This window comes from Meles meles, chromosome 1 (assembly GCF_922984935.1).
Source record: "Meles meles chromosome 1, mMelMel3.1 paternal haplotype, whole genome shotgun sequence".
Classification (NCBI taxonomy): domain Eukaryota; kingdom Metazoa; phylum Chordata; class Mammalia; order Carnivora; family Mustelidae; genus Meles; species Meles meles.
The window spans coordinates 158,925,502-158,953,362 of NC_060066.1; the positions used below are offsets into that span (position 1 = coordinate 158,925,502).

Consider the following 27,861-nt stretch of genomic DNA (forward strand, 5'->3'; position numbering starts at 1 on the left):
ATACTTTCAAATTTTATTTCTTTTTACTGTGAGAACATAGAAGAGGGATAGGTAGGACAGTCAGAGTGGGTTCAGAAAAGGATTTCTGTAGGAGCTTATATCCATTGAATTATAAATGATAAGTAAATTAGTTAATCAAAGAGTAAGGAAAGCTATACTAGACTGATGAAATAATACACACAAAGGCCTAGAGATAAGAGTGTATAATTCAAAATGACACGAGCATGGAGTTCTACCAGGGGGAAGAAATGGTGACGAGATAAAGGAGAGATAGTTGAGGGGCAGGTCATGAAGAGCCTTTATCTTAAAGAGGATGGATTTTTTTTTCTTGAAGGTCATTGAAGCTATTAAGAATTTCAAGGTAGAAAATGACTTAAGATTTGCCCAATTTTGGAAAAACAGAGTGGAGTGTGGCAAGAGTGGAGACAGGAAAATGGATGATTTTAATAGCTGAGGCACGAGATTAACAATAACCTGAATTAAAGCAATAGTAATGGAGATAAATGGAAGGAAGAACTTATTTGAAAGTGACTACTCATAGTTGTAATTTTACATTGACTTATGTGGTTATTTGATCAGTGACTGTCTCTTTTATTAAATATAACATCCGTGAGTACAAAGATAGGATTTGGTTTTGCTCACCCTCATGTCTCCTATGCATAACATAGTGCTTGATGAACAAGGGCTTAATAAGTATTTGTTGAATGAATTCTATAATGAGTAAATTCAAAAAGTACATTCATATTAAATGTATGCAATGAATTGGACAGTAAACTAGGTAGTGAGAATACAGAAACTTGGCAAGATTCCTATTCTCATGGAGAAATTTTAGAAAGGTAAGAATAAGTAATATATAAGAGAATTTGCGATAGTAATCAGTGTTACCAAGAAATTAAAATAAGGTTTTAGGAAGTGCTACAGTGGGAGTGGCTACTTAAAATTAAAGGGTCATCAAAGACTTTTGGAGGAGGGACATTTGATTTAAGATTTAGATGATAAAAAAGGAGCCAGCCACGGATGGATCTGGGGGCAGAGAGTTCCAGACAGAAGGAAATGAATAAGTGAATTAGACAGATTTGACAGAACTTGTTGACTGATTGAATGTGGGAGTAAGAAATAGGCCTAGGATGATTCACAGGATCTAGAAAATGTTATTTCTATTATTTCTAAATGAACTTGGGGATACTGGAAAAAGCACAGATAGTGATGTAAATGGTGAGTTCATCACTGGAACTGTCGACTTTATGGTACCTGTGATGCACTGAAATATAGAGATAATTCATATCTAAGATTCATTCTAAGAAGAGGAAGAATACACACCATAACTCTCTAGAGGATTCTTGCAATAGTGTTCTCTAGGTTGAATTCCTTATTTGACAGTATCTTCAGTTGATGACATTCATGGACAGTCTTCCCAACACCTCCTGCTGCTATCCAGGGCCAGGAGATGCACTTCTGTTTCAAAATTTTCTGTTAATGGTGTCATCCAAATACAGCAACACTGTTAATTATTGGTAAGCTTTAGACAGGACTAATTATTTCCAGGCAGATCCGAACTCTGCCACCACACTCTTCACTAGAATACTTCAATAATGTTTTAATGTCTGCTTTCTTATAAAAATAGATTCCCTTCTATTAAAAAAGGCCCAGATCTCTTGGTATTTCATCCAATACTTTTGCCTAGCAAAATAACCTGTATGTCTAATTTAAGGATCTACTACCACTTTTCATGTCCAACCTAGACAACACGGTTGAGTTCAGAACTGTGTTTCAAATACTGTCTTGGGCTATAGGTAGTTCCCATTGTGTGAGAGATGAGAAGGAGGAAAATTAGACTTTTTTTACTGAGGATACTTTGTGGTTAATTTTTGAAGGTGCTGTACTGACTAATGTCCATCCAAGGTAGGAAATGCCCTTTGTATCAGACATGCCAGAGAGTGCCATTCTATATAAATATATAGACACTGGAACTTTACAATGAAACATTTTCTCAAAAGAGAAGGTTCAGACTCAAAGAATTTGATCTGATAAACCTGTCCTACATGTCAGATAACTAAAAATGCCAGAAAACTAGACTGTTTCATATAAAGTCTAAGATTATTTTGTCCAATTGAAAGTCTGGAATTACAAGGAAAGACAGGTTAAACAAATATTGAACTTCATTAATGAGTAATTTTTGGAGAAATAACATTTTTATGATATTAATCTCCCCATGAAAGAAATGACATATCTTTCCATTCATTTAGGTCTTCTTTTGTGACCGTTGATTAGAATTTTATAGTCTTCCTTCATAAGCATTATGGCTTTGTTGTAAAATTTATTCCTAAATATCACTTAATCTTACTTTCTATTGAAAATGGAATATTTATTTCAGTTTCTTTCATCTTTTTTTCCAGAATGGAAAAATATTGATATTCATATATTTATTTTGTTTCCAACCATGTTGAAAACTTTAGTAATATATTAAGGGTTAGATTAGCTAAGTGTACATAAGTATGTGTGTATGGTTAGCAAGTAATATAACTGTTACTATCAATTCTTCTAATTGATTTATAGGTAAGACAGCTCTATCTTTGAAACCTTATCTACCTTTAAGAGTTATACAATATTGGGCAAATTGTTCAACCTCCTTTAGTTTTATTTTCCTCATCTATAAAATGCAAACTGATAATGGTATCTATATTACTGTCATACTATTTGGATTAAATGTATCAATAATATAAAACCCTTTTGTACAGTGCCTGGCAGGTATAAAACCCTGAGAAATGTTGGCTGTGATTATTACTACTGCTTCTGAGGAATTCATAAGCAGAAAATCAGTTTTAAGTAACAACTACAAATTGTCCAGCAGTATTGTTTCTTAATAATATTTAAAGGGAGAATAGATATAAGACTTTAAATAGGTAAGCTAGATGGCCTTGGATTCTTTTGGATAGCAAGAGGTTCTCCAGGTAATATGGAAAAAATGATCCAAATAAAAAAAAAATACAGTGACAGCCAACCATTTAGCAAAACAGAATCTAGCAAAGAATACATATTTCATTCAATGAACCTTCTCAAATTAAAAACAACAGCAGCAACAAAACAATCTAAAAAACCTCTTATCAGAGAATCAATGTCTGCATGAAGAAATAAAAATGGAAGAGAAATATAATGGTGAATTAATTTTTTGAACTGTGGGAAACATTGGAAAAAAGAGAATTGAGCTTGTAAGTTGACTATAGCTTATGACTATGAAATAAATATATTCAGTATACATGTTTACTCACATCATTTAGCTCAATTTAATTTATTAATAAAAGAAAATTAATAGTTTCTTCAAATATTAACACATCTTACTGAAATCTAATTCTCTAGGAAGGGTTTTTGTTGATTTAAAAATGGGTCAAAATTAACGCATTGTATTTGTCAGTTTAGAAAATCTTTCTGTGCTGTTTTGGAGCCCTCATTCCTTTCCCAACTTTGCTAGATCTTAACAAAATCATTACATTTAGAGAAACACTGACAACATTTAAGTTTTTATATTTTAAGAAATGCTTCTCCAAAAGTGATTAATTTACCTTGTCAAAAGAAAGAGACTTAATATAAGAATTGTTTAACCTTAACTACCACCACAAAAAAATAAAAAGGAAGAAAAATTCCTGGCTCAACTTACAACAAAAACTTGTACTAAATGAAAAGAGAAGACAGAATATTCAGATTAGCTGTCATTTAATAGAATATTGGATTTGGGATTATAATTAATATAATAATGATAGTTTAATAACACATACATAGTAAATCTATGTAGGTATGTAATATTAATATAATATGTTAGAAAAGCTAAAGGATAAGCTTTAATCTGGATAATGCAAGAATCACAATGGATTTGTTGTCTGCAAATTAAAAAGTATTTAAATTTGTCTGCATCTAATTGTTGGAAGTGATCAAAAATCAATTCTGATACATTTACTAATGTAATTCTCATATACATAGATGTTACAAACTGAGCCACTCTCAGCAGAAACATGCAATATTATGGGTTGTATATGAAGCAGTGGACTTGGGTTTGGGTTGACCCAGCAAATCTTTTTGGGGAGGAGCAGCAGTGGAGCTTATTTTTGCTTGTGAATAGTGACATTTATTTCCTGATCAGTTTCCTAGGGTTTAAAGTCGCTTTATAGTTGTAAAAACCACTTCCTTAAACTTCATCCTTTCCAGATCTTTATAAAGTTTGCCCTTGATTGTTAGTGCCATTTTCTATTAAGCACTTGATTGGAATACAAATACAATTCAAGTTTAACCTTTCTTATTTCTGTGTAAAGGGGTTCTTTGTTGGATGTCAACATAGAAATTCAACTAAACTGAGTTTTGTGTGTACACTAAAAAAAAATTATAGTCTCCCTATAAAAAATAGTAAGTTATCTTCAAAGCTATAATGGAGCAGGATTATCATTTTAATAACTGTTGTTTCTGTGTCACACAATCAGGAAAAGGGATCTTTGCTAAATGTTTTCCTTACTACCAGTGATCCTTTATTGAAATTGCCTAATAGGAAGACTCACCAAGCCACAGTTGCAGTAGGAAAGAATTGGATTCTTTTTTTTTTTTTTTAAAGAATTGGATTCTTAAGTCAAACATTCAGAACCACTTTTTAAATTTTTCATAAATTTAAATGGATTATGTTATGCAGAAGTTTGTGTTTTCTCTTTGTATTCTCTATAGGTTTTCTCACACTATAAGCTATGGTGGCATGCTTTGAACATATTAAAAGATTCATGGAAACATTAAACAAGTCAGGAATAATTCAAAGCAATAACTATAAGAGTGTAACAATATCACACTATGTTTATGAAAGCATCCATAATATTATTCCTTATTCATCCTTATGCATTTTTCCCTCTTTGAATAAGACCTTATTGCTTTTACTTGAATCAGAATATATTCAGAAGAAAAATTATCACTTGTTTCAGCAGGCATACCATCTTCTTTTGGTACTGGTTTGACTGACTATATGTCTATCCTCTTATTGACAGAACTTATACCCCATTGCACCCACTGTCAGAGTCCCCAGGCAGGACAATATTCTGCCTGACATTCACTGCCATAATTATAAGAACATTTGACCAAGGCAAAAATAACATTTATATGTTAACTGCATTTGGCATGCTTATGAAATGTTGATGGGGTTTTCATGTACCACAGCATTCTAAGAACAACTTTTCTAAATTAGCCAGATATAATTCTAAATGAAGGTTTTGAATTTATTTCTATATGATTTTCATGAGTATTCAAGTAATAACATTGTATTTTTTAGACAAAAAAAGTTTGAAAACATGATAGATCTTAAACCTGACATAAAACATGCTCTTATATTTACTATCACTTAAGCACAGAAATCACAAAGAGAGCTGAATATTTAACCTTAAAAGTATCACAACATGTATCAATATTAGCAGTATGTAAGTCTACAGATCTTCGTTATCCGAGTGAACCAAAAACAATAATTTGAAAATTTTCAAACATTATTTCTACAAATAAACACATCTTTCTTCAGTCACATTATTGACCCATAGATCTACTCAAGGAGTCGGTTGATTATGTTTTGATCTGGGTGAGTTTGCAGGTGTCAGTATGAGACTATGAGACACAAGCTGTTTGATTTGGAGTGTGGAGTACAGGGGAACACTGACGAAAACTCTCTGGTTGTATTATGTTGTAGGTGTATCACTAGGACTTCTGGTTCCAAGTTAAAATATGTGTTCTGTGAAAACAAATGACATTTATTTCCTTGTTTATTTAACAATTACTGATCAGTTGTTCAACTCCGTACCAGGAACTGAACCGTACTGAAGATGTTACTACAATAAGTATAAGGATTCAGAGAAGAGTTCGCAAAGAACAAGAGGTCAGATAACTCAGGAAGTGCAAAATGGACACTTGTGCCATGACAATTTAGCAGAAATACCTTATGACTTGTGGTTAGTGGGCCAGAGGGGATGATTCTAATATCAGTGCTTTGGCTTCCTGAGCAGTCATTACCCGGCTCCTGCTATGTAACTACCACTGGGAGGTACAACAGACCAAGCAGGAGCTGAATAGGTAAACTTGGAATCCAGAAGCCCTGTCAGAGGATGAAAGGGAAAAGAGAAAAGAGAACACCAGGAATGATCCGGCATGGTAATACTGGTGTAGCTTGCAGGGGTATGGCTCCCTTCGCTCTGAATTTCTTTTTATCTTGAGCAAAGAAATCTGTGATATTTGATTCCCTGTGAGAAGTTTCTCTTGGCTTCATTTCTGTTCCTTCCTTCTGAAGCTTAAGAAGCACTTTCATTTAGTGTGCATCAACTACACGCAAACACTATTGGTTATAGTATACATATTACATTATCTATAATGCCTAAGTACATGATACAAATAGGAAACTGAAGTTAAAGAGGGTAAATCATTTGCTCTAATGGACACACATACTAAGTCATGAAAGAGATTTGATTTCATGTTTGCCCACTTTGAAGTCCAAGTCTCCTCCACTTGGCCACAGTGTTTTTCCTGCTCCTGAGGGTGAGTTAAGGAAAAAGAACCCAGATTTGATTTTGTAAACTTAAAAAAAATATATATATATATCATCAAGAGAACTTCTGGTTTTTTAAAATATGGGTATATTTTGGAAATTTACATTCAATTTTAAAAGATTTTTGATTTTACTATTAAAACTGTTGGAATAGGGGCGCCTGGGTGGCTCAGTGGGTTAACGCCTCTGCTTTCGGCTCAGGTCATGGTCTCAAGGGTCTTGGGATCGAGCCCCGCATTGGGCTCTCTGCTCGGCAGGGAGCTTGCTTCCTCCCTCTCTCTCTCTGCCTGCTTCTCTGCCTTCTTGTGATCTCTGTCTGTCAAATAAATAAATAAAATCTTAAAAAAAAAAGACAAAACTGTTGGAATAGCTCATCTAACAGCTATTTGTTTTTCAAAACAGTAATTTTTTATTTTTTTTTTCAAAGATTTTATTTATTTATTTGATAGAAAGAGATCAACAAGTAGATAGAGAGGCAGGCAGAGAGAGAGAGGGAAGGAGGCTCTCTCCCGAGCAGAGAGCCTGATGCGGGACTCAATCCCAGGACCCTAAGATCATGACCTGAGCCAAAGGCAGTGGCTTAACCCACTGAGCCACCCAGGCGCCCTAAAACAGTAATTTTTTAAAAAAGATTTTTTTTTCCATTTTATTTATTTTTTCAGTGTAACAGTATTCATTCTTTTTGCACAACACCCAGTGCTCCATGCAAAACGTGCCCTCCCCATTACCCACCACCTGTTCCCCCAACCTCCCACCCCTGACCCTTCAAAACCCTCAGGTTGTTTTTCAGAGTCCATAGTCTCTTATGGTTCGCCTCCCCTCCCCAATGTCCATAGCCCGCTCCCCCTCATTTATTTTTATTAGAGAGTGGGGAGGAGGGGCAGAGGGAGAGGTAAAAGCTGATTCCCCACTGAGGAGGAAACCTGATACGGGCTTGATCTGAGGACCCCAGGATCATGACCTGAGCCAAAAGCAGATGCTTAACCAACTGAACCACCCAGAGGCCCTGCATTAATTATTTTTTAATGCATACATATGAAGAAATAGCTTTATTCTCTGTGAATTTACCAAAGATTTCTGGATTCCCACTGTATCAGGTCATCCCAAAAATGCTAGTTAAAAAATAGTTTATGATATATCAAAAAATTCATATTCCTATTTGACCTTCCTTTTCTTGTAATTACAGATTAAAAAGTCAGAATGTATTTCTATTTCAAAATACAGATGGAAAAAAGAAACAAACCAATGGAAAAAAACTTAGGGAAGTTAATTATACTTGTTACAATTATATCCAAGGTCTCAACTTATAAACAGGCTAGAGTTAAAACAAAACTATGTTGATTTACTCATTTAAAATTATTTTGCAGGTGGAATAGGGATAGCAAACTTAATTTATTTGCTGGGATTTTGTATCATTTTTACAAGGAAAGATAAATGCAATGTCTGCTAGGTTTTATAAAGAAGTAAACTTGACTTATGAACCAATATGGAATGTTAATCATTATATTTAATAAAGAATATCCAAAATATTATGTAAATTACTGAATTACAACTGAAGCAAGCATTCCAGGTTTTTCATTGTTACTGTAAATGGTAATAGCTACCCACTGCTCAAATCAACTGAGTTTATACTTCTTACCTACTTTATCCCAGTTTGCCAAGTTTTAGTTCTGCCTTCATCTTAGATTAGACTCTTTCAGTGTACCTCTTATGACAATTCAAATATTTATTTTAAATGCAAAATTTTCTATCAGGAATTATATCTAAAAGAAAAAAAAGTTGGTAGTTCCATGCTCATGGATCAGAAGAATAAACATTGTTAAAATGTCTATACTGCTTAGAGCAATCTATACTTTCAATGCCATTCTGATCAGAATTCCACCGGCATTTTCAAAGAGCTGGAGCAAGCAATCCTAAAATTTGTATGGAATCAGAAGAGACCCCGAATTGATAAGGAAATGTTGAAAAAGAAAAACAAAACTGGGGGCATCATGTTGCCTGATTTTAAGCTTTACTCCAAAGTTGTGATCACCAAGACAGCATGGTGCTGGCAAAAAAACAGACACATAGACCAGTGGAACAGAGTAGAGAGCCCAGATATGGACCCTCAACTCTATGGTCACATAATCTTCAACAAAGCAGGAAAAAAATATATAGTGGAAAAAAGACAGTCTCTTCAATAAATGGTGCTGGGAAAATTGGACAGCTATGTGTAGAAGAATGAAACTTGACCATTCTCTTACATCATACACAAAGATAAACTTGAAATGGATAAAAGACCTCAACGTGAGGCAGGAATCCATCAGAATCCTAGAGGAGAACATAGGCAGTAACTTCTTAATAATTCAAGTAGAAGACAATTCCATAAAAATGTGGCTTATTTTACAATTTCAGATAGATCACGAAGCACCAAATAGCAGTTCCTTCAACATAGCAATGGAACACACTGTGTTTCATCTATTAGTTGTTTTTGTTTTGTTTTTATTTTTTGTGATAGTAGTCTCTTCAAGGGGTTGTGCAGTAGTTGCATTTGGGTATTGTGCATGATTTAAAGATTTTGTAAACATTGCATTTAGTAAGCCACAGAAACTTTGATAAAATGTGCCTATTGCAAATTATAATTGCATTTAGATATTCAGATACAAAGTGTTTTAAATGGTTTGCTTCCCTGGCAATAACATTTGGCAATCTAGAAGAGGCCATATTGCCTCACAATAATCTGTGCCTTCATTATTTCTTTCTTTAGAATACATTTTCATTTTACATAATGCTATGGAAATTCATTCCATAAAAAAGTATCAAAATAAATTTTCTTATAAGGAAATATAATCAAAGAACATACTCAGAGTTGATATTTCTTTTTCTTCCTTTTTTTTTTTAAGTTTATTTATTTGGGAAAGAGAGTGAGAGAGAGAGCATAAGAAGAGGGAGGGTCAGAGGGAGCAGCAGACTCTTTGCTGACTGGGGAACCTGATGTGGGATTGGATCCTGGGCCTCTAGGATCATGACCTGAGCTGATGGCAGTCCCTTAATGGACTGAGCCTCCTAGGTGCCCCCCAGAGTTGATATTTATTTTTTTCAGTAGAAATAAATAACGTATTACACTGACTCAAGAAAATAAAGTCCTTGTATAACTAATAGTGTCAGTTTAAGCCATGTCCTTAAATTGCCATCATTTCTTAAAGAAACAAAAAAATAGCAATACCAATTTGACATCTGTAACACACTCTTTTCAAGGCTAAGGATGAGTGGAATGATGAAAGGGTACATAAGCAAAATGAGAAAAAAGAAGAAAAGTGTGCATTATGTGTGAGTTAAGTTTTCAATAATCAAGAGCCAGCTGCAGTGTGCAGATTACTTAATAAAAAAAATACTGCAGACTTTAAGTTTCTATTCATTTCTGGTCCTTATAACCAATCAGTTATTCACCAGGTGCCCACCAAGTGCTTTGCACCATTCTAGGCACTGAAGCACTCCTTTCTTAGACAACTGCAATATAATGTGATAAAGGCTATTCTACAGGAATGTACACAATGCTATGGTAGCAAAGAGTAAGGAATAACTACTTGTGCTCTACGTGTTCAAAGATACTTGATAGAAAAAGTAGCATAGGATTTTATTTTATTATTTTTTAAAAGATTTTATTGATTTCTTTGACAGAGAGACACAGCAAGAGAAGGAACACTGCAGAGGAAGTGGGAGAGGGAGAAGCAGTTTCCTGCGGAGCAGGGAGCTGGATGCGGGGCTCAATCCCAGGACCCTGGGATCATGACCGGAGCCTAAGGCATACATTAATGACTAAGCCACACAGATGCCCCTAGGATATTTTAAAGATTAATTTTGATTGTATTTGAAAAAAGAAGAACAAATAAACATTCCTTTCTGTTTCACATCCTCGCCCACCTCTATTCTTTCTCTGAGATTCTACAGTCCCTGATCCTCGGCACTCTCCTGTCAACAGCCGTGAGTTGCCTTGCTCCTCTCCTCCTCCACTGGGAGTACCTGGCAAAACCCAGTCAGCTGTTTGCTGCTGTGCCTGCAACAAAGTATCTGACTTTCTGAAGAAGACTACTCAACCTTGCTGAATGGATTTCCTTCAAATATATAACTTAAATTTCAAACGGACAGTCAACACTGCCAGATGATTCTCTGACATCACCCCTGTATATTAGCTTTCCCATTCTATAAGCCAACTACCCTTTCACGCTTTCTCACATCCCCTCAAATCTCCAACATTTCCTATTCACTCTCAGGTGGTAAATTTTCTTCATATTTCATACAGAAAATCAAAGCAGTTAGTTGAGAATGTTCTTATTTTTCTTTTCCCAAGCCAGCAATCTATGTTTATATCCATTTTCTTTAGGACACGTGTTTCCGCAATAGAAGGATTTTTGCTTCTGTAGCTACATCACTCACACCCATTCCCTCACCTCCTCAAGCATTTGGTCTTATAACCATTTCTCTTCTCTCCTGCATCTTTGTTTTCTCTCTTTCTACTAGATCATTCCCATCAGCTTGCAAATATGCTTTGACATTACCCATCTTAAAAATCCTTTTTATGACACCATATCTCAATCCAGTTACTGCTGGCTTTTCACTGTTGCATTCTGCAACTAAACTCCTTGAAGGAATTGTCCGTACTTGTCATCTCTTTTTGTTAATCCCTATTCTCTCCTAAACCACTTCAACGAGGCTTCACATAATGCATTACTGAAATAGCTCTTATCAATGATCTATATCTCAGTAACGCCAATGCTTAATTTTCTATTCCAATTTTACTTGACCTCTAAGTGGTGATGCAATTGACTCCTCTCTTCCTCTTTTACAATTAGCAGTAATCGCGCCTCGGATAAACCTCATTGGCTACGATACTGCCACTGCGCAATGCTTCCTCTTTTAGACGTCTGTTTACTTCTGGCATTTGATTTCCTTCTTAACTCTCTGGTTGTGGATTCTGATGTTCTTTTGTAGGGTCATTTTCCATGCTTAAACTATAAATGTTAAAGTGTTCTAGATTCAGTTCTCTGTTCTCCTCTCTTTTCTGTATTCTCTTCCTTGATTACTTCAACCAGTGTCTGAATTTTAAATACTCATATGCAATGAAAACTCTTATAATTTTATCTCTGTCTTCCCGAGCATATGATTTATGTACCCAACTACTTACACTTGATTGTCTAATAGGCATCTCAAACTTCCCACTGCCAATATCCAATTTCTGATTCCCTTTATCTGCTCCTCTTTGAATTTTCTCTGTATGAGAAAATTTTGCCACTATCCATCCTGTTAGTCAAACCCAATCTTTGGGAATTTTTCTTAATTCCTATTTTTTGCTCTCACCACAAATTCTTTCCATCAGTAAGACTCTTCTCCAAATGGCTCTCAAATTTGATCATCCACCATTTTTATAGATATAATTCTAGACAAAGCCATCATCACTTTTTATCTTTCCTATTGCAATCATTTCTTAATTGGTGTCCTTCTTTCATTTTGTCCACCCAAAACCCCTTCTCTGCAGAACTGCCATACTTTGTAAAGTATGATCTTTGTAAAACTCAAATCACACTTCTCTCTTGCTCAAATCCTCAAATGGCTTTCTATTCCAATTAGAATATAATTCGAATTTTCTTTTTCTTTTTAAAGATTCTATTTATTTATTTGACAGACATACGTCACAAGTAGGCAGAGAGGCAGGCAGAGAGAGAGAGAGAGAAGCAGGCTCCCCGCTGAGCAGAGAGCCTGTTGTGGGACTTGATCCCAGGACCCTGGGATCATGACCTGAGCCGAAAGCAGAGGCTTTAACCCACTGAGCCACTCAGGTGCCTCTGTAGTCCTAATTTTCAAACATGACTCACAAGGCACTTTATAATTTTGCTCCACCTGACTCTAATCTCATCTCATACGCCTTCACTCTGTGCTCACTATGTTCCAGCTACACGGGCGTTTTTATACTCAGATATATTGGACTTACGCCCATCACAAGTGTTTTTATGCTTGCTGGTTTGGGTTGTTTTTACCTTTCCTCTAGAACTTTGAATCATTTTTCATTATTCAAATCTAAGTATAAAATGCCATCTTTTTTTACAAAGGTCTTTCCTGACCAGCCTAACCAATAAACAAACACAACAAAAACCCAAAAGCAACAATCCACCAGTTAAATATAAACCCCTAAACCCAAACACTTTCTATAAAAACATCCCATTTTCTTTAAAGCAGTTACTTATCTTAATTCTTACTTGTGTTTATTGTTTGTGTCCCTCCACGAGACTTGAAAGTATTGAAGAATAGAGAATCTATTGTTCATTTTCTCTATTACTCATTGTCATATCCTCTACCACCTACAATAGTATCTGACACATGTTAGATACATGCGTATTTAATTAAGATTATTTTTAAACTGACTTGTTCATTATATAAAGTGAGAACATATCAGTAAATGTGCAGAAGCACAAATCTGCAAGTCGTATTTAGAGACTTAAGCAGGGAATGTTTAGAGGGAAGGTAGGGGTCAGACTGCAAAGGGTCTTGAATACTATATTGAGTGGTTTGCATGTTACTGTGCAAGTAATGGAAAGCCAAGGGTTTTAAATTTTATGTTCTCCTTTAAATAGAGCCTTCAGGTATGAGATCTTTCTTTCATAAAAATAAAGTATATATTTTAAAATGCATATCCACTTAGTTGGATATAATAATTAAAGAGATGCTTTTTATGATTCTATTTAGGATAAGAAATGGCTTTTCTTTTGCTTCTGAAAATTTCATGATACATTCAATCAAAGTTTTCCCTTTTAGAAATTTGTTTAATTTAGAAATGTTCATTGTAACCAGAAGAATTAATACCCATCATAGCATTTTAACGTAATTAAAACACATAAATTCATTCATTTATCTAAATTGCTACTGAACATTTCTTAGTGGAAAATGTATTCTTTTTTAGAAATTTATTTATTTATAAAATATTTTTATTTATTTATTTGACAGAGATCACAAGTAGGCAGAGAGGCAGGCAGAGAGAGAGGAAGGGAAGCAGGCTCCCCTCTGAGCAGAGAGCCCGATATGGGGCTCAATCCCAGGACCCTGGAATCACGACCCGAGCTGAAGGCAGAGGCTTTAACCCACTGAGCCACCCAGGTGCCCCTAAAAATTTATTTTAAAGAGAAAGCACTTGCACATGAGTGGGGAGAGGGACAAAGGGAGAGAACTTTAAAGCAGACTTTCCATTAAGCTCAAAGCTCCATGTCGTGCTTGATCTCAGGACCCATGAGATCATGAACTGATCAGAAACCAAGAGTCAGACCTCAGCCAACTCAGCCACCTAGGTGCCCCCCAAATGTATTATTCTTACCTTTTAACTCATGTAGCATAATATTTTCTAACCCATTTTTTTAGAACAAACATAAATCTGAATACTAATGCTTGGTAAGTAAGAGTCTTATCATTTTAATCTGATTTATTATTTCTAATCTTCCTTATAAAATTATAGGGCATTTATTTTATAATTTTAAGTTTATTAATTATGTGGTAAATGTTAACAGAAGTCTTTTTAACATATTGAATAAAGTTTAAATATAAAGAAAAAATGAACATAAATACAATTTTGTTAGGTAAAATTTGGGGATCTTTTTGAGGATAAGTTATATAAAACTAAATACAATGGAGTACTAAGTTTGGGAAAGAAGAAGTAATAATTATTAAAAGCCATAAAAGGACAACTAAAATCTTATACTACTAAAGAAAATATAAAATATACATTCAAGGAAGTTAATGTCATGAAGTTAATATCTTATGTGAATTTTTATTTTTGATATTGCTCAGGCACTGAACTTAAATGTCATAGAAACTGTGGAAGACATAGCAACTCAGAAATATTCCTCTTGTGTCTGTTCAGCAGAAAATCAAGCTTTTTAAGGATCTATTTTGCATACTGAAAGACCTGAATTAACCCTGACTTGAATAGGAGACTGGAAACATAAAGAAAGCAAAAAAATCTTTAAAGAGTTAGATACATTTCATCTGTCTTATTGGTCTCATTGATCCAACTATGGTTTGTTATTTACTCATCAAGGATCCACTTTAGACGTAAAAATCAAAACGCGGGTGGCAAGGAAATCTTTTTAAAGGCCGGAGTAAAATCTGTCTCCCAAAGTTTAGTTTTGTTCTACACTTACTAGAATACTGTAAAAGGGCCCTAGCGAAGATCAATTCACTAGTACCATTTGAATATCCCTTGTTGCTGAAAGTGTATGCCATTACAAAATTTGTAATTGGGAAAGAAAAGCATATTGCTTAGCATTGCTTACTTGAGAGCTGGGCTATGGAATTGAAGCTTATTTTTTTTTTAATATTTTATTTATTTACTTGACAGAGGGAGAGATATCACAAGGCAGAGAGAGAGGGAGAAGTAGGCTCCTCGCTGAGCAGAGAGCCCAATGCGCGTCTTAATCCCAGGACCCTAAGATCATGACCTGAGCTGAAGGCAGAGGCTTCACCCACTGAGCCACCCAGGTACCCCAGAATTGAAGCTTATTATAAGGTTTTTGAGTCAAACTATAATCAGATCAAAATTTCTGTGAAAACTTTGCCTTGGAAAATCTCCAGCAGATTTTCTAAGCTACTACTCTGAATGCAGAATCTATGGCTAATTTCACAGTGAAAGTAATGGGAAAATTAGGGATGATTTGATTTGGAATTTTTCAGACAGAAAAGGGGAAGATTCCAAGAAATGCTTGGAAATACAAAGGTGCATTGTATACTGGATGTAGCAGAGAGATCCTGTAGGACAGTAATGTTGAGAGTTAACGACATTAAAAATGTTGACTCCAAACCAAGAAAGGTCTTGACATATTTGTCTTCTGTGATCTGTGAGCATTCATGTGAGCTTATAACTGACACGTATCATGGTGTGTTTTAGTAAGGAAGCACTAACAACAGGAGATGAATTTCAGTGGGGGAAATAAGAGGAAGAAGGAGTTATTGGAAGCTAAGGCAAGTAATACTAAGGACCTCAAGTTAGGCAGTGACAGAACGAAGGAAAGAGTTCTTGTGTGTGAAATGAGTTGATGGCCAGTGGATCTGGGGACAATAAGACAGGAAAAAGAAGGACTGAATTTTCTAATTGCTGTAATTAGGTGGATAGTATTGTTATTAGGCAGCATATAATTAAAAACCTGGGATTTCTGTTTTGTTTTGGTTGGTTTGGTTTGGTTTTGCTATCAAGTGATGGATGGAAGAGAGAGATAAAGATAATTTTGGTTTTGATATTAGTGAAAATTCTATTTGAGATCTGGCTATTAGAATGTGGAGTTGGAATTCATGTAAATATTTACAATTCACCACCACAGAGGTAATATCTGAGACCATAAGGACAGATCTATTAGCTAGGTCTTTTGTGTCTTTGTGTATTTTTTTTGGCCCAAGATTCTGAAACCAAGATCCATACTTGGCCTGTGATGTTCAGAACATATCTTTAGAAAAGACACTACATTTATCCATAAAGCAAGAAGCAATCATCCATATTAAATGGCTTGAATTTGCAAATATGGATTTATAAGTACAGGAAGTCACAAATAGTGGATATGTTCCTCATGGTGCTTTTTGAGAGTTTTTGTTTATTTTTTTTCTTGTGTCTTTTACCATTTGAGTTCAATTTACCCACTTTTAAAATTTTAGAAATCTTAAAAAGAAAAAAAGTTTTTAAGAATTAATAGCTAGGGACGCCTGGGTGGCTCAGTGGATTAAGCCTCTGCCTTCAGCTCAGGTCATGATCTCAGGGTCCTGGGATCGAGTCCCACATCGGGCTCTTTGCTCCGCAGGGAGCCTGCTTCCTCCTCTCTCTCTCTCTCTGCTTGCCTCTCTGCCTACTTGTGATCTCTGTCTGTCAAATAAATATAATCTTAAAAAAAAAAAGAATTAATAGCTAAATATTTAAAGTTTTTATATACTTTATTAAAGAGAGACAATCATTTATATGAGTTCCATTATAGTACTGCTTGAAAAATAAAAAAGGCATATTAGCATCCCACGTAATTTTTAAGAATTTGTTTTAAAGTAAATTTAAAAAACCACCATTCCCTTTCTAATAAAGAGATTGTTATGACACAAAATAAAAAATATACAATTTATTTTAAAATATACTCAAGTTTTCTGTCATATATAGCTACTTTTGTTTAAATATGTCTCAGTTTTAAATGATCACAAGACTCATTTCATCAACTGTTACCCAAAACACATTTTCCAGTTGAATGGAGGTAATGACCACTGAGTATTCTTTAAAAATGATGACACTGAAGTTCTTAGAAGTTAGATAATCCATAAACAAGCAGCAAGGGCTTGAACAGAAACCCAGGTTTGTCTGACTATAAAGTATATACCTATTGCAGTATGTATGGCTCTTCTCAGGTGAAATAGAACCGCATATAGGCTAATTGTTCTGAGAGAGACTAAGCCTCAAGCTCTTATGAAACTGAAGCCATACCCCTTCCAACCTCATTATTATACCAGGCAGTTTTCATCTTTTGGTAAAGTTACTCATTAAGGATTAGAGTGGCTGTTAATTGAAATACTCTGAAACACAAATAATGATTTGGATCCATGGTTTTATTTGCCCTTTGTGCCCTCTCCCTAGCTCTTGACTGGACTTGACATAGCCTTAGCTAACCATAATATTCTAAATCTTAAATTTACGTCAAGAGTATAAGGCTAAATAGAAGTACAGATTAGTTCAGAAGACAGAGAGCTCACAGCCTTTCCTTTGGTAAATCTTGGAAAGTGTGCTTGATACTTTAGAAGGGACTCTCATAATTGCTATAATGTGTCATAATTTATAGAATGCTTTTAAGTATAGAATGTCACAATTATTACTCATTTCATTTTATTTTAAAAAACAAGAACAGGGGAGAAGAATAAAGAAAATACCTTGTTCTAAATGCAACTCTCTAAAGCCAGAGGTCACTAATATGGTTACCCTTGGTTCGTTAGCTTGTCATGTCACTTTTGATAAAGATCACCCGGAATGTGATGGTACCATGTGTTTAACAAAACAGCATGCCTTATAAATTGATACACATTCCTAATAGCATAAGGTAATATAATGATAAAAATACATTTTATTTAGTTATGTATTATAGTCACAAAAATAGAGTTAATAGAAACATCAAAAGCTATTCTGTAAGCTGTGCCTGACAATGGAATTTTTTGTTACAATAGTGCTAAGGAACCTATTGATGTATTTCATTGAAACAACTTGTACAGTAATGCCAAATGAGATAATTTATTAAAAGGATACTGAAATGAGAATAGAAAATGATTTAGTCACACCTGTCCAGTAGGAAAGCATATTATTTTATGACTTTTTCTTCATTATTCTGACAGTGTTAACTGGCAGTAAAATAGATATCAAAGGAAGAGACCTTTTAAAGGAGAGAATGTGGCAAGTACATTATATTTTTCTAATTTGCCTATAATCTTACTTAAAAACAAAAATGAACATACATGACAACCAAAAACATGTATTTGCAAATGAATACAAATTTGACTGATAATTATAGAGTATTTATAACCATTCAGGTTGGAAAATACCATATATGGAGAAGCTTTATCCCTAAAATGTTCATTTTTATAGAGTTGTTTTAGTACATAAATAAAACTCTCCCCTTGTCCTCAATATATACATGTAGTTCAATAATGACGCTGATCATTTTCTCCAAGGCAATAGTGTTTCTTTTTATTTGAAAAGGTTTCTATCTTAAAACAGCTTTTTAAAATAAAGTTTTATGTTAAAACAATCATCAAATTTCAAGTTCCGAAGTATCATACCAATAATTTTTCTGAACTACTTGAGAATAAATTGCAATCCTGGTACCCATCATTTTCAAATATTTCAGTGTTTGTTTCCTACAGACAAGAACATTCTCCAACCAAATCAAAATACAACTATCCAAATTAGGAAATTTACATTGCTACATGGCTACCATCTAATCCTCAGATTCCATGCAAATGGACTGGTTGTTCCAATCAATTCAGAATTACTGCTTTTAGTTATAATGTCTCCTCAGTATGAAATAACCCTGACATAACCCCTTAGTCTTTTCTTGACTTTCCTAATCTAATGTCTCTCATTTAATAATGCTTTAATGTAGCTCTGGTTTTAATTTAGATTTATAACTCAAGGGTTTTTTGTCTTAGAGAATTTCCAGATAAGGTATATATTTCATGCCATTTGTGAATAGTTATATGTATGTTGTATGTGGGTCCTTAAGGCATTCTCACAAATATGGGGCGTTTTTATTTAAAAACAAAACTTACCATTATCACTATTTATACACTGTTAGATTACTTCCTAAATAATTCCTAAATTTCATTTCATTTATTTTTTTTAAGATTTATTTATTTATAGCAAGAGAGAGAGGGAGATTGCATGGTAGGGAGGGGTAGAAGGAGAGGGAGAGAGAGAATCTCCAGCAGATTCTGTGCTGAGATGGAATCCCATGCAGGACTCAGTCTCACATCCTGAGATCATGACCTGAGCCAAAACCAAGAGTTGGACGTCTAACTGACAGAGCTACCCAGGCACCTCCTGAATTTCATTTAAATATATTGTTCTATCCTTTCATTTTTATCTTTATGAATATTATGTTTCTTGACTAAATGTATAACATTTTAATAGCAAAAGCAAAGAAATAAGTTACACTACTTTTGGAGTTTCTTTAGTTGTTATAAATATTAATTTCCTTAATTTGAAATTATTTTCCTCCCGTGACGTGCCTTAGCTATTATGTGTAACTTAAAACCACCAGAGGGAGCATGTGTGTACATGTGTATGCATGTGTGTTTGTTACGTGTAAGTTTAAAGACCTAAGCTCAGCTATCAGTTATTGATAGACTCATCTGATTATAATATTTGATATTTCTTATAATTTTCAATGGAGAAAAGTAATCAAGTGACACAAAATGTCCAGGTCATATAACAGATATTTCTAATTATGAATCAATATATTGGAATTCTTATTTATTTATTATTAACTATTTACCAAATACTGTTTTAGGCACTGGAAATCCAGCAGTAGCAAAACAGAGAAAAAAAAAGTCCTTTTTTTTTTTTTAAAAGAATTTATTTATTTATTTGACAGACAGAGATCACAAGTAGGCAGAGAGGCAGGCAGAGAGAGAGGAGGAAGCAGGCTCCCCGCCAGGCAGAGAGCCTGATGTGGGGCTCGATCCCAGGACCCTGGGATCATGACCTGAGCTGAAGGCAGAGGCTCTAACCCACTGAGCCACCCAGGCGCCCCGAAAAAAAAAGTCTTCTTAACAGAACTTATGTTCTCCTGAAGAGATCATCTCCAAGTACACAAAGAGTCAAAATAATTCAGAGAACCATAAATAATATGAATGAAATCAAAAGGAATAGTGGAACAGCATAAAGGCTAAGAAGGGACAAACTTATGCAATGTACTCTGAAGAGGTAAGATCTGAAGAAAGATGTAAATCATAAGTAAGGTCTAGCCATGCAAATATTTTTGGTGAGAGAGGTCTAGATAGACAAATAGGTCGTGTAAAAACTCCAAAAGGGGAAAAACTCATTTTTTTTACTTCCCCTCAAAAAATGTATTTTAGGAGATAATTCTGCTATATATATATATATATATATATATATATATATATATATAATGAAATCTAGAAGTTTTCTTTCTGCTTATTTGTTTTTTTCAGATGTTCAGTATCCTCAATTATTACACATAAGCAAGACCTACTGTTTCAGGGATTTTTAAGCAAATGTGTATCTGAGAAATTTAATTTTCTCACTCATTCATATACCTAGAAGAATGATCATAAAGAAATAGTTTATAATAGTAACTCGTATATAGTAACAAAAAGAATTTGTCCTAGAATCTGTATATATCAAAATGTGTCATTATGTCAAAATATTAGTTTATTTAAAGGATACACATTTTAATGTAGGTTAAATTATAATTCTTACACATTTTCACCTATGCACAGATTGACTTTTTTTTTTTTTTAAAGATTTTATTTACTTATTTGACAGACAAGTAGGCAGAGAGGCAGGCAGAGACAGAGGAGGAAGCAGGCTCCCCGCTGAGCGGAGCCCGATGTGGGGCTCGATCTCAGGACCCTAGGATCATGACCTGAGCTGAAGGCAGAGGCTTCAACCCTCTGAGCCACCCAGGCGCCCCTGCACAGATTGACTTTTAAGACAAAATGAAAAGAAGAGAAAATCACTGAGGATGCAATATAAAGACAGCATCTTGTTTGTATCTAAGGAAAACATGAGCTATCTCTTGTTGAAGTAATCATTACAAAACTAAAATTGTTGTTCCTAAAATGACATTTTTCCTTTATTTTCTTTGGAAGTAAAAAAATAAATGACTCTTAATCTCACAAAACAAACTGGGGGTTGCTGGGGGGAGGTGGGATTGGGAGAGGGGGAGCGGGCTATGGACATTGGGGAGGGGAGGCGAACCATAAGAGACTATGGACTCTGAAAAACAACCTGAGGGTTTTGAAGGGTCAGGGGTGGGAGGTTGGGGGAACAGGTGGTGGGTGATGGGGAGGGCACGTTTTGCATGGAGCACTGGGTGTTGTGCAAAAAGAATGAATACTGTTACGCTGAAAAAATTAATAAAAAGGGGAAAAAAAAATAAAGCATAGTAGAAAGCTCTCGCATATCTCTTAGTTACAGATTTAGATTGGTGATTAGAAGGTATTATATTTAATATGTTGAAAAGTTTATTTTTATTCAAGACAAAACTTTATGCAAGTCTCATTTTATAGAAAGCAAAACTAAAATATATTCTCTGTATTTTATTCATGGCCTTGGTTATTTAGATTATTGTCTATAAATTAAAAAATAGCAAACTAGATCAGATATAACTTTGAAAATGATTTTTTAAAATACAAAATAAAATAGCTATACAACTTATGCATGCGTAATGATTTGCCAAGAAAACCCAGTGTCATTTCTACACATCTCTACAATGTTTTTTAATGCCAGACATAGTTAATATAATTGTTACATTATATTAACTATATATATTATATAGCTATATATTATATTACATATAATATATAACCATATTATATAACTATATATATTATATTAACTATATTATTATATTAACTATAAATATAATAGTTAATAGTCTAATATTTTTATTCTGTTTGATAGTGTGCCACAATTTAAAATCCTACAGAATGCCCTTGAACCAGCTATGAGCATCATTATTCATTACTATCAACTGTTAACACAATACCTCATATTAAGTGCTTATTATCAATATATGGTCAGATTTTAATTTGTACTTAAAATTTCCATTTAGAAATATATATACATATAAATATATATTTATTTATTTAAAAACCTGGGTCAGATTTATTTTATACTTACATCAAAACTATTATTTGAAAGCAGAAGGGAAAGGATTTTCCTCCACATACTCAATATTTTCTCCTTGACCTAAATGTATACATTTAGATGAAGGGGTCAACTATTCTTTTACTGTCTGTGATTTGGTTTCTACTTAGCCATATATCCATCCTATTTTAAACGTAGACATTTAATGCATTACAGATGGCAATGTTGGCAACTAGCTGCATTTGCAGAAGATTACTGCCAAACGAGTAACACTCTCAACCATATTCCCATCATTGTTTATGCCCCCAACCTGGGAGAGGTGCCCTCCATTAAACCTATATTGTATAATGCTTTGGCTTAGAGAAAAGCTACTCAAAATTGCAGGGTGTCCAGCTTTGGAGATATCTCCTCCTTTTCATGTTCTCTCTTTGTCTTCCACTTATGGGGGAATTAATAGATGTTTTATCTCTATGTATATATATGTATATATATATATATATTTAAAGATTTATTTATTTGACAGAGAGAAATCACAAGAGAGGCAGGCAGAGAGAGAGGAAGGGAAGCAGGCTCTCCGCTGAGCAGAGAGCCCGATGTGGGACTCGATCCCAGGACCCTAAGATCATGACCTGAGCTGAAGGCAGTGGCTTCACTGAGCCACCCAGGAGCCCCCTATGTATATTTTTAAAATGAAATCATATCATTATTGAAACTTTAATAGTGCATTGACAGAATTTTCATATGTAATATCATATATGAATGTATTTTAAGGTTTGTATTGATATTTTGGTTAAAAAATCAATGAAATTCAGTCTAGTTAGCTTAGGGAAAGGAATAAAAAAAACTGAGTTTTGGTTCTGCAGTAGAAAGGTCTCAAAGTCCTGCTTATATGTTGGAAAATTAATCACTGTACATCACTTTCTGCAATACTGTAGGAGGGTAAGAATAGCATTATAGTACTTTCAATAATTTAATTGTAACATGTACAAGTCCTTTTGATTTATTTGGGTAAAAAATTCCCCATTTTAAATAATTTTTGACTTTCAAAAATGTTTTTTTCTGTACAAGACAAAATTCTATTATTAGACATGAATAAGGCAAGGCAGGATGAAACAAAGTATTTTGTTAAACTGAACATTGCGTACAATTTGGAGGATTACTTTTCCCATAAAAATATCCTGTGCTTTTATATAAACCAAATTTTAAATAGACTAGTAAAAAGGGGCAGTTTGAAAGAATGTATAAAATTTCTGACAAATCATTTTGGATCTTTAGAAAAATTTTAATCACTTTTATGAAATGTTATTTCATATTCTTGATTTAAAAACTGAAAGCTATCACAGTCCATAAACTAACTTGAAGAATTATCAAATGATTAGATTGAACCTTTTGAAACTGCTGATTGTTTTCAGCTATAAAAATGTCAATTTCATAAGTTTCAATGTGGTAACTTCCTGGTGTGCATGTTCCTCTATGAGAAGAACCTTAAATGGATTCTGCCCACACTGACTTGACTTGTAATTACACAGTTTTATAAAGCACAATATATTCTTACTTAATATTAATCTTAATATTAATACTTAATATTAATTAATATTAATACTGTGCTTTTCAGGCTCTAGGAAAAAAACTGTAGAAAGATTAACTCAATCAAAATGGCTAAGCACAGCCAAAATAAAAATAGTCCTTTTTTTCCTACTACTTAAAGTCACAATTCGAAATTTATAAAATACACAGTCACTTACTTTGGTAGAGTTTTCAAATGATTTTCTCTTAACTCCAAGATCCGCAATTTGACAAGTCTGTAAAAGTGAATAAAAAAATTACTTCTTAAAATTTCTGTATAAAATAACATTCTTATGAGAAAGTCAGTTATTGGATTATCCAAACAACTATGTCTGAACTTTACATATTATGGTTACAGACATTAAAGAATTATACAGATCGATTATAAGTAGGGTTGCATCAACATTGGACAATGACAAATACCGGTTTACTAAAAATAAAGATCATGCAAAGAGATCATTGGGTCCAAGTGATCTAAATTTCATGTTTTATAAAAATATATACACTGTTGTTTAATTGTAGGTAACAGATTCTTTAATATCTACTTAGTACCAGGGCCTGTGTTCACTGGAATATGGCAATACTCTCCCTCAAGAGACTCTAAGTGAACTTGTAAAGCAAATAACATAGAACAGTGATTAAAAGCTTGAGCTGTGTGGTCAGATGAATCTGGGTGAAATCCAGACTGTCATATTCTATCACTGTGACTCTGGTACATTAATCAAACCCTCCTATTTAGTTTCCCAAACTAAGTTTCCTACGTCTCACACTTTCCTACCTGTTAAGCTCTACAGTGTGAGACACACTATTGTTAAAACGTCTATAATTGAGCTTTAAAATGTACTCCGTTGAGGCGACGTTAGAACAACTGTTAGGGGCTCCTGGGTGGCTCAGTTGGTTAAGTGCCTGCCTTCAGCTCAGGTCATGATTCCAGGGTCCTGGGATAGAGCCCTAAATTTGGCTCCCTGCTCAGGGGGGCTGCTTGTCCCTCTCCCCTGGCTTGGGCTCTCTCTCACTACCTCTTTCTCTCTCAAATAAATCAATAAAATCTTTTTTAAAAAACAACAAATATTAATTGGATTCTCTGAATTCTTGGTGTTTGGGGAATATTTCAGTATTTGAACTATTTCTCCCCCATTTACTTGGCTTTTAGATATTCATCTAGGTCTTTTCCTCTTTTCTTTGTGTTTTGACTGTGACCAAGTTTCTAATTTAATTTTAATTTAAAAACCTTTAATTTCTATATGAATTAAAATGATTCAGTTATTCAGTGCATGGATATATTGCTAGTAAAATAGGTTTCTTAAACATCAGTATGTCTCAAATCTTCTCAATATCTGTACTAGTATGAAGTTATTTCGTGACCTACTTTGGCTTTTAGGGGCACCAAATCTCACATTTTGGAAGGAAATTTTAAAATTCTCCAGCTGAAGGTTAAAAATCTTTTTAGACTATAATAGAGTATAGTAGACTAAAGTAGACTTAAGTCTTAAAGTAGATTTTAGTAGACTAAAGTAGAGCATATCTTGGCAGACAATTTACACAAAATTAAATTCTAATTCCAAATGATTTTGGTACTATGTTTTCTGTTTGGCCAAATATCTTCCTTGACATTAGGACCACTAAAAGAGAACTGAGAAAAATTTAAGACAAAGAAGTATGGTCTAGGGTGATAAATATTCTCTGATTTGATAATTCAAAAGATTGTGTATTGTTACAGTCAGTACCAGAAAAAAAATGACAGTTTATATGAATAAATGTTGAAGTGTCAATTCATTTAGAAACTTGGCAAATGCTCTTTTGAAGATCTGTGAATTTAAAAACCGTCTATATGGTGTTCATATGTGGTATGATATCATGATTTGCAAAAGTAATGGAACTTGGGAAATGTTGATACACTCTCTGCATATAAAATGAGGCTGCTACATGTTAAGAGACTTAATTATTCCACTGAGCTCTTCTTAACACCAACAGATAGGTGTTGAGTTATACCCAATTTATTATTTGAACAATTTCAGAAGTGATCACCTAGAAAAATACGGTTGATGATAAATGTAAAATGTCTTAATTTTTAAGATATATCTTTTATATATGAAAAATAGTTCATTGTAAACTATCTGGAAAATATTGAAAAATATGAAGATGAAAATAGCAAGGAACCAGTCTTTTATCTCACTCATATATTATATTCAAATTGGTGAAATATAATTTATATATTTTATTATAATATGCTCTAAAACATAACTTATCAAATTAAAAAAATATTTCCCTAAACCAGATTATAAATTGACATTATCATGAAGGTCCCATAATATACTCAACTAATCTCCTGGACAGATTTGTGTTTCCACTTTTTTCCATATTGTAAATAATGACAAATATCCTTGTTCATAAATCTTACTGTAGTATCTGATAAGGATATCATACATTTCTAGAAATAAATTACAAAGGCAGTAGCTGTAAATATTTTCAAATCTTTTAAAACACACTGTTATGCATGAAAGTCGTAACATTCTGAAATTCCATCAGCTGTGTGAGACTACCTTTTTCCCTTGTATTGTATAAAGAATTTTTGTAATATGATAGAACATAAAGCTCTTTATCATTTTAATTCATATTATTTTTATTGTTTATGAGGATAAACACTTCATGTATTCACTACCAGTTTGTACATTTAATCATGAATTCCTTGTGGATGTCATTTACTCATTTCTTTTCTAATGAGAACTTTGTCTTACTCATTTGTAAGAGTTCTTTATATCTTAAGGATATAATTTGCTTTCCATATATAGTGGAAATGTTTTCCCAGTTTATTGTTTTACCTTAATTTAAAAATATTTTCTGATATTATTTTATTTTAAGTGTATTTTATGTAGTCAAGTCTATCTACCCACTTATTGTAATTTCCTTTGTTTCTAAACTATAGAGGTATTTCCCAACCCAAGAGACATAAATATTCATGTGCATTTTTTCCAGATTATCTCTGATGTTATTTTTTGTATATTTAATTCTTCAATTCACCAGGAATTTATTTGATTATTAGTGACACGTAAAAACCAAATTTTACTTCATTTTGAAAAATGTTTCATTAAGTAACATTGTCTCACTTAATGAATAATAATGAGTCTTTAATCATAATTGTTACCTTTGAAGCCTCAACTACTAGCGCTAGTAACTACACATCTAAAGTGAAATAAAATTCCATCATTTACATTTTATATTCTTACCTTCCAAAATTAGCTGGAAGAAATTCAAGAAAGGCGTCATTCAGGTAGAGCTGGGTCAGATTTAGAAGCTGCGTGAAGCCATCGGGGAGTCTAGAAAGGAGTTAAAGGTTTAGTCACTGCATCGATGTTGCCATAGAAACAGAACAAAAATATATATTTCTAAGGAGAGAAAATAGAAGTGTAATACATTTTTCAATTCTCCTTTGGTATCACAGTAATGGAAGAATTTATTGAGCATGTTGTTACAGCTTGAAAATTTTGCCTGTTATTGAAATAAATGGCATTCACCCACCTCCACACTGTTCTCCTATGGGGAGATTTATGTCACAGCCACATCATCTCCTACTGTTGCCCTAACCTTATGCACACCAGTGAGATATTTTTTATAGAAATTTCAAGTTGTATGCCATGTTTTGTAATTTTAAATTTAATATTCTTTCTCAACAGAATATTCATATTTATAGTCAGGCAAGGATATCTACTTACTCTTTCATGAAATCATTAACATGTGTCTATACTTTTTGCAATGATGACTAAAACTGCCCAAGAGAAAAGGATAAGTATTCTGTCCCCCTAACTGATAATGCATGTACACTGCAATTCAAATTTGTTCAATTAATTTTCCACAAAAATGACCGAGAACATTGAAACTCTGACTATACAGAACCCTAAATGCTTTGAGTCATTAAAAGAGTTGAAAGAAATATCCTTTGTGAATATTTACCGGCTGGATGAAATAATTATTTGAAATATTTAAATATTTTTCACCAAAAAGATTTAACTCAATTTTCCTGTAGACTTCTTAATAGAATATTTAAATTTTCCTATAATTAAATTTCTATTTAAACATTTTAAAATGCCTTTATCAGTGGTCTAGGCAAGACTATATTCTTTTACAAAATACCCCTAAATAATGTTCAAATGTGTCTTCATCTCAAATTACAGCTTACCTCCCTCCTTGAGTTTACTGACAAAATTATTTAAAGACTTGCCTATACTCACTGCTCTTTATTACTCCTCAAACCATTGTTTTCTGGCATCTATCCGAACTCTATTACTGAAACTGCACTCACCAAAGCCTCCAATGACCTCTTAAGTCCCAATTCCATTAACTCCATTTCATTTTGTATCTAGCACTGCCTAGCAACAGTTGT

At 33.7% G+C, this 27,861-nt stretch overlaps 1 protein-coding gene and 1 pseudogene across 8 annotated transcripts in view; both read right to left on the reverse strand.

Moving 5' to 3' along the window:
* The window catches only part of LRRC7 (leucine rich repeat containing 7), a 563,262-nt gene that overhangs the window by 251,291 nt on the left and 284,110 nt on the right, over positions 1 to 27,861 (reverse strand). For all 8 annotated transcript variants that reach the window (XR_006817634.1, XR_006817637.1, XM_045998653.1 and 5 more), the window contains 2 exons: positions 26,708 to 26,797; positions 23,660 to 23,716 (listed from right to left, as the gene is read on the reverse strand). Coding sequence is in view for 6 of the 8 variants with exons in the window: in XM_045998653.1 (XP_045854609.1) it covers positions 23,660 to 23,716; positions 26,708 to 26,797 (147 nt within the window). In the remaining 2 variants the exon portion in view is untranslated. The remainder of the gene's footprint in view (positions 1 to 23,659; positions 23,717 to 26,707; positions 26,798 to 27,861) is intronic.
* Positions 11,258 to 11,439, reverse strand: LOC123927902 (annotated as a pseudogene).